Genomic DNA, 7,875 nt, shown 5'->3' on the forward strand with positions numbered 1-7,875 from the left:
AAGGGGTCATTTGCCCAAGTTCAAGAGCATCTGGCTGAGTGTGCTGGTGTTCAGTGGCCTTTCTCAAGGAAACCACATGCAGTTGGGGGCTCCTCCTGCTCATCCTCCCATTGATCCAGGGCCACTGTTTTTGTTTTTTGGTACCTGGGATTGAACTCAGGACCTGGTGCTTGCAAGGCAGGGGGCGGCACCCCTGAGCTAAATCCCCAGCAGGGCCATGGTTTTGTTAAGACTGTCCTTCCTCGTCTCCACATGAGGTGGGTTAGGGCCTGCTTTGGAGGGTCAAAAAATAAAGGGAGAGGAAACTGGTCAGAATCAGTCACATGGATCTTGATAACCCATGGGTGAATATGCTGTACCCGGATGATGGCAGAGAGACAGGGCGCACAGTGAGTGCCAGGGCCAACCTGGACGACGGGCGTCATTGTGCTGATGAGCTGGCAGCACAGGACTGGATGGATGGGGGAGGGGTGGAGTGTGGTGACCATGGAAACTGCCTCAGAAAGGCTTGGAGCTGAGAGGCAGGCCCATCCTGTGCTTGTGAGCTCCTGGTTCCTGGACCAAGACGCCAGCGAGAGGAGCCTGTGAGGACCCTGCGAGCAGCCCTGCCTGTCAGCCCTGGTGGCCCAGGGAGCAGGCCATCATCTCGTCCTGTCACCGGGTCCCGCAAGACAGCACGCTGGTGAGTGGATGCTCTGTCCTTCATGTTTATGGACTCTTCACTGTGGGAAATGGCCCGAAGCATTAAATGTGCCTTTCTAACCAGTTCTCAGTGTACAGCTCAGTGACACCTAGTGTGTTGCCATGCAGACGGGACTGTCATCACCATCCATGTCCAGACTCTCTCACTGTCCCCATGGGAAACACGGTGGCCATGAACTGCCACCTCCCCCTCCTCCCTGTCCTCAGGCCCTGGGCACCATCTTCTCCTGTCTGTCTCTGGAGTTACCTCTCCAGGGACCCCAGAAGGGGAGTCATCCAGGACCAGACCTTTGCTGCCTCGCTTCTTTCACTGAATGGAATGTCCTCTTCATTAGCCGTGGCCTGGGACCAAGAGGATGTTGACCCCACCTGTGTCCCCATCCGCTGTCCCACATCCCAGAGGTGATGTTTGTTGTCTGCACATATAGACCCTTTGTCTCTTCTGTGCTTTTACATACACCTGTGCCATGTATCCTTTCCTTAGTTTGCACAGAAGTGGAGCCATTTCCACGCAGTCTTCTGCAGCTGAGATTTTTACGTAGCAAAGGGTTTGGAACAGCTTTCCTGGAAATATATACCCTCCCACCCTTCCCTCTGCCCCTCTCTGCCTCTGTCAGCTTCTGAGTGTGCCTTTCTCTCCGCCTGTCCTTGGTCTCTCTCTCTCTCTGGCTCGGTCCATCCTCCCAATTTCTGTCTTTCAGGTTCTGTGCGTGCCTTTGTCTCTGTCTCCGTGGGTCTCTCTCAGTCTCTGAGTCTGTCTCTGTGTCTCTGTCTTTCTCGGCCTCCTCCATGGAAACCTTACTCATGAGCATAAATAAATGGTGCACAAAGACACCCTGTGAATGGGACAAGGCCTCGTCACCCCAGACCCCCCTGCCCCTCACAGAGACCCCTTCAGGTTGCCAGGGGCTGTCCTTCCAGATCTTTCCATGCATCTGCCCAAGCCTGCAAACAGCCATGGAGATTCTTGTCTGTTTACCCAGGGAGGCCATCAAGTGCATGATGTGTTGTCACTCCCTAAGCCCTGGAGTAATGGATCTTTCTTCCTCACCGTGAGCAAGTGTGCCCACAGCCTCAAGGGCAGTGCCTAATGTGATCACTACAGAAATGCTCACAGTCACTTAAACCCACTCAGGGTGCCAGGGTACCACTTACACTGTCCCTTCCTTATAACTTATTCAGGATGAGCTGGCTGATAAGAGGACTGCCTGGGATATGCACCTGCCCGGACGGCTTGGCCATCAGCTTGGCTCCTGCTGTCACCTGCAGCAGCCCTGGCCCTGCCCTCCTCTTACAGCCACGCCCCTCCCATGACCCACTCCTGCCCCCTCAGTGCTCTCTAGGACAGGCTTCTGTGGCTGCTCCTGCCTCTTCCTTTCTTCACTGCCCCACCCTAGGAGCCACCCAGCATTCAGGGCAAGTCTCCACACGCAGTGACCTCCCCTCCTCCCATTTCTAGGCCTCAGACTCCTCCTTAGGGTGAAATTAGGACAATTTTTCCTCAAAGATTATCTGCCCCCCACCCCCGCCCCACGTGGCATCCTCTCTGCATCTTCTCTCCTGCAGGCTGTGTGTGCAGCTGCCTCTCAGGCCGGTTTCGCCCATCTGCATTTGTCACTTACGTGTCTCCATTTCCTTCCAGCATGAATCTTCCTTGAGGCGGGCCACGCGAGCTACTCTTCTTCCCAATGCCCAGGAAGGTTTGTGCACATCATAGCAGCACTGCACAAAGCTTCCTCTACAGGTCCTGTCCCCATCTTCTGAGGACACCGCCACATTGGATTCAGGCCCCCTCTACACCTCCCTTGAGCTCGAGGACCTCTGTAAAGACCCTGGCTCTATGTTCAGTCTTATTCTAAAGGTCTGGGGCTGTGACCTTGATGTGTCTCTTTGGGGGACACAATGCAAGCCACGGGCTGAGATAAAAGGTTGCATGGGAAATGCAGACAGGAAGGACGGGTGTGGTGAGGAGGGACTCATCCCACCGTGAGATATAGGTGGTGCTTGAAGAAGCAGCCAAGGAAGGGAAGCAAGTGAGTATTCCCAGGAAGGAGGCAAGGAGCCACTCAGCAATCCCAGAGCTTTCTCAAAGAGGGGAGGATCAGGAGATGGAGGGAGGGGCGAGGCAGAGGAGGGAAAGGGGATGGAAAGGGAATGAAGAGGTGTGAGGTGCACGGACCATGTCTGCACAAGGAATGGAAAGCTCATGTACCGCAAACATGTACGGAAAGGGATGGGGATCAGGAGATCGGGGGTGGGGGGGGTGGGAGGAGGGGAGGAAAAGAGGCTAGAGAAGAACTAAGGTGTACTGCGCACACGTACCAGCTCCCCACAGGGAATGGAAACACCCGATGGTATGAACATGCACTGATAAAATGATCAGGAGAACAGGGTTGGGCACAGAGTTGAGTGTGAAGACCCTGGAGGCAGTTTCCACTGTAGCCTTCTCCAGTGAGACTTTTCTGCTGTAAGACCGAGGGCCTTACAAAACGCTCTGAGGAGCTGACTGCAGTGAAGGACACCTGGGAAGGAACACACCAGACAAGTTGGAAAGTAAACCAGACCTTTATTAGTCTGGCCAGACGGCACTCCCAAAGCAAAGTAGCTTAGAGAGGCAACGGGCTCAGAGTCCGAGGCTGTTTTTATAGGGGGTTGAGGGGGAAGTTATCATATAGAATTAAAGAAAAGGGGACAAAGTTAGTGGTCGACTGTCACGTATTGATGGTCAGCAGACATTTGCAGCTTGTTCTATAGATTGTGGTGTCCGGAACATCAGTTCCAGGCAAACAAGGAGTTGAGTAGTTTACTTTGGGACTTTAGGTCTGTTACAGATTTTTATCTAGTGTCCCAAAACTAACAAGCCTCTTTATCCATTAACTCACATTTAATTGCAATGGGGCTGGAGACAAGGAACAAAGGTTATGCAGTCCCACACTGCCATGGAAAAATATACATGGCATGAAGTTTATCATCCCAGTCTTTTTGACATGTTGAGATCAGGAGCACTCAGTATATTTCATCATTCCCATCCGTTTCTAGAACTCTTTTATGGTCCGCAACTGAAACTCCATCTCCACTTCCTCCCATTCACTCTCCTCCCAGCTCCTGGCATGCACATTCTACTTTCTGTTTCTAGGAAATCTGCCTCCTATAGGTGTCTTGTATAAGTGCAACCTGCAGTATTTGCCTTTTGATGGCTTACCTCACTCAGCACGATGTCTTCAGGGTTCATGCAGGTTGTAGCATTGGCAGAGTTTTCTCCCTTTGTGTGCTGTGTCGAGGCCACATGTGTTTATCTTCCCATCCATCAGTGGACATTTGGGTTGTTTCCCCTTTGAATGACTGTGCATAATGCCATGATCATCGCTATGGAAACATGTTCTCAAGACCCAGCCTTGACCTCTTTTTCGAGCATGCCCAGAAGTAGCATTGCTGACTCACATGTGGATTCCTAGGTCAAGTTTTCCAGGAATCACTGTACAATTCCCACAGCGGTGCACAAGGATGCCCGGGTCTCCACACCCTTGCTCAAATCTCTCTTTTCATCTTTTTGGATGAAAGAGTTGACCTTGAAGATGTTTTAATTCAAGCCAAGAGGAGGCAAGGAACCAAGGGTTCTACATGTTTCCATCTGCTTCTGTCACTCAGGCTTCATTTTCAGAGGACACAGAAAAGGTCATGGGTAGGCATTATTATAATTGATGGGAGTCATCTGCGTGTTGACACTCTTCTTTTGTGTCACTGCAGATGGGACCTAGGGCCTTGTGCATGCTACACAAGTGCTGTACCCTGAGCGACACCTCCCGCCCTTGTTGGTTCTCTTGAAGTGAATAAATCCCATCGTGTAGCAAGACGGGCAGGAAGCACTGTGTGTGAGGGCTCTGGAGTCTGCACTGCCATTTATGTCTATGTCGCTTATTGAACTTGCATATGTCCTGCATCTCTTTGTGCTCTTTCTCCTCAGCAGTAAGACGGGGATCACAATTTTACATCTGTTACTGGACTCTGAGGATTGAATGTACCCATATGCACACAGCACTGACACAAGGGCCTGTGTTATGCAAAACACAGGGTAAAGCTGTAGTGACTATTTTATGGGAGCCAAGGATGTTGTAGGCCTTGTTTACTACCTCAAATTTTACCTAACAATACTTCTCTTCCTGTAGGTGGTTCATCACTTTTCATTATTGGTTGGACATTTTCCTCTTCGTGAAGAATGATTCCTACTTCTGCAAAGGATAGTTATCATTCCATCTTTCTGTTGTGGACGGTGACCCTCCGCACCCCTAGGTAAATGTGTAGAGAAGTTACATGTAGTTCTCTTACTTGGCCTTTGAGAAAAACATGTCCCTACACAGACATCACCAGATCCACCCCAAACTAGCACATTTTCCTGACAACTGCAGCATTCTCCTTGCTGATGCCCTCTCTCCATCAAAAGTGCCTGATCCTGTGGTCCATTCCCTCAGATCTCCTTTGGCAAGGAAGTGCTCTGGACAGTGAATTCTCAAACCTGGCCATCATTTCCACCCCTGTCTCACAAGGCAACTTTCACAGTAGCCAGCTGCCTTCCCCTCATGAGAAAGCACATCCCAAGGAAGCCTGGTGCTTACTGGGGCCTGGTTGGAGACAGCACACTGCATGGGAAGGAGATGGACTTTGGAGGCCCCTAGAATGATTTGCATGGGCAGCGCCCACATCGCCCACATGCTTGGGCAGACATTACCACCACCTTTCTGGGAATCAACCCCAGGGGTGGCCCCCCAACTGTAATTTGCTATTACCCCTGTTATTACCACTTCCATGCATTTGAATTGACAGGGGAGACAAATAACTGAGTTCCCAATCTAAATGTGAAGTGTATGCTTTGCTTCATACAAGATATTTGCTGCATATGAGGTGCATCAGGATGGTTTTAAGTTGCACCCACAAGAAGCCAATAGGTAGAGTTTGGAGCAAGCAATGGGTTAAAAAGGTAAATGGGCGTGGTGTGTGACACTTCCCATATAGATCCATAAGGTCAGGCTCAGGCCACCTTTCCTTATAAAGTATGTGTGCTTTTCATTACAAAGCATTACAGATAGGCTGAGGGTTTATCTCAGTGGCAGAGCACTTCCTACCATGAGTGAGGCCCTTGTTTCAATCCACACTACTGTAAGACGAACCAACCAGTAAGCAAATAGAGAAACAAATTGTGGAAATATATGTAGATAAGAATGAAAAGCTCCTCTCTACCAAACTGATTTCCTTAGAATGACTCCTTTTGTGTGCATCTTTTCAACTTTTAACAAATGTGTTCATATCTACTTGTATATATAAAGAAAAGCAGATATGGTTTTCCTTTAACACAAATGTTCACACCATGCATTTTATTATTCATTTTGGGTTTTACATTTTATTCATTTTGGATACTATTTTTTCTTCCTAGATTTCATATGGGTTAACTCGTTCTTCGTAATGGCCATGTACTATTGCACTATGATGGTGAAGATGCCATAATTTACTTGAACACCCCTCTATTTATCAACACTATGGTTACTTCCAATTTTCTCTATTGCAAAGGACCCTGAAATGAACATTGCTCCATATATTTGTACAAACTCTTATTTCAGTATGAATTCTCAAGATGGGAATTGATAGACAAGACATGAACATGTCTGCTTTTGAAAGATTCTGCCACACTGTCTTCCAAATCACCTACCAACTCATTCGCCCACAGCTGTCATGGATTCCTAGGCTTTTTTCCCTCCTTCTTCCCTCCCCTCCCTCCTCTTCCCTCTCCTCTCCTCTCCTCTCCTCTCTCCTCCCCTCTGCCACTCCCCTCCCTCCCTTCCCCTTGTTTCTCTGTTTTCTCTCTTCTCTCTCCCTCCATCCCTTCTTTCCTTCCTTCCTCTGTCTTTCCCTTTCTCAGTTGTACTTTCTTTTCTTTCTTTGAGACAAGGTATCTGTATGCACCTGAGACCAGCTATAAATCACTATGCAGCCCGAGCTCGCCTTGAACTCTAGATCCTCCTGCCTCAGCCTCCTCAGTGCTGGGATTACAGGTGTTCTGCCACACACAGCTGCTAGGCTTCTTTCTCTTCTCATGTAAAATATTTAGGACAGCAGTACCTATGCAGAACTTTTCTGTTTGTTTGTTTTTGTTCTTGTTTTTGTTTTGTTACTGGGGATCAAACTAGGGACCTTTTGCTTGCAAGGTCAGCACTGGAACTACTGAGCTAAATCCCCGGCCCCTGAAGAACTTTTAAATACAAATTTCATACGTGGGCAACAGCATGTAAATATTTATCCCCCTCTCCCCATGACTCATGTTCTGTTTTCTCTCCCTTCCTTGGTGTTCCTGCTCTGGCTTCCTGCCTCTGCAACATCCTCTACAGTTTTCCTGGAATGAAGCAGCACATCTGTGCCCTGACTGCCTTCCTGTTTAGTTCCGTGGCCTGGGTGTTGGGTATCATCGTAGTGAGCAGCGTATCCTGGCGCATGTGGGAACTTAACAGCCAGGTTTCTCTTGTTGCCTTCATTGGCCTTTGGGATGCTCAGGATTCTCTCAGGCGAAACAACTCTGGCACAGTGGTTGATGTGCTAGTAGTGGCTAACATGCACAGGGGGTGGACCCAGGCAGTTGAGTTTGAGTTTGTGAAAGATCTAATGGGGTTGGTGAAGTTTGTACAGCCAGTGGCCCTGATTCTCAGCACAGCGGCCTTCCAACTCAGCAGGCTGAAGCCCGCCTACCCCGAATTCCTGCGACTCTATTACAGAAGCTTGGTCCTCCTTCTTTGCCTCAACTCTTGCTGTGTGGCTCTGGCTGTGAGCTGCAACTATGTCATGGACATTTCTGGCCAAAACCCCCTTGATTTCCCATTAGCGCTTACTGTGGGCAAAGAGGCTGTGACCAAGAAACACTTCCCCTATGTGTTCCCACTAGGGATCATCACTGCCACTCTTTCCCTCCTCAGTGGCATCCTGTGGTTCGGGGTCATGAGCTTCACAAAGCCCAAGTCAATGGCAGTGGCAGATGTGCCCTAAGGGAAGCTCAGAGCTGAGATGGGATGTGTGGGAAGGCCTGAGCACAGGGGGTGTGGGGAAATTGCCAGCTCGTTGGCATACTGAGGCAACTCTGTCCTCACTGCAAATAAAATCTCTGCCTCAGATTCTCAGCATGTGTCTCAAGGT

At 49.5% G+C, this 7,875-nt stretch overlaps 1 protein-coding gene across 6 annotated transcripts; it reads left to right on the forward strand.

Moving 5' to 3' along the window:
- LOC147828138 (uncharacterized) lies at nt 1–7,859 on the forward strand. 6 transcript variants are annotated; one of them, XM_087211062.1, is made up of 6 exons: nt 1–682; nt 910–1,104; nt 2,345–2,735; nt 4,667–4,774; nt 4,869–4,992; nt 7,080–7,859. In XM_087211062.1, the coding sequence occupies exons 5-6, from the start codon at nt 4,919–4,921 to the stop codon at nt 7,726–7,728; spliced, it is 723 nt and encodes a 240-aa protein (XP_087067188.1). In that variant the 5' UTR covers nt 1–682; nt 910–1,104; nt 2,345–2,735; nt 4,667–4,774; nt 4,869–4,918; the 3' UTR covers nt 7,729–7,859. The 6 variants fall into 6 exon arrangements, with proteins under 6 accessions (XP_087067188.1, XP_087067190.1, XP_087067191.1 ...); XM_087211064.1 differs by having other exon boundaries at nt 2,345–2,563; XM_087211065.1 differs by lacking the exon at nt 4,667–4,774 and having other exon boundaries at nt 2,345–2,563.
- Nucleotides 7,860–7,875: the final 16 nt, after the last annotated feature.

The sequence above is a fragment of the Heterocephalus glaber genome, unplaced genomic scaffold (assembly GCF_053883595.1).
Source record: "Heterocephalus glaber isolate CG9 unplaced genomic scaffold, H.glaber_assembly_v1.0 deba00001276, whole genome shotgun sequence".
Lineage (NCBI taxonomy): Eukaryota > Metazoa > Chordata > Mammalia > Rodentia > Bathyergidae > Heterocephalus > Heterocephalus glaber.

Coding starts and splice junctions, on each gene's coding strand:
- LOC147828138 (XM_087211062.1), top strand. CDS start 4,919: ATGATTCCTACTTCTGCAAAGGATAGTTATCATTCCATCTTTCTGTTG. Junction 4,993..7,079: donor GTGACCCTCCGCACCCCTAG/GTAAATGTGTAG, acceptor CATCCTCTACAG/TTTTCCTGGAATGAAGCAGC.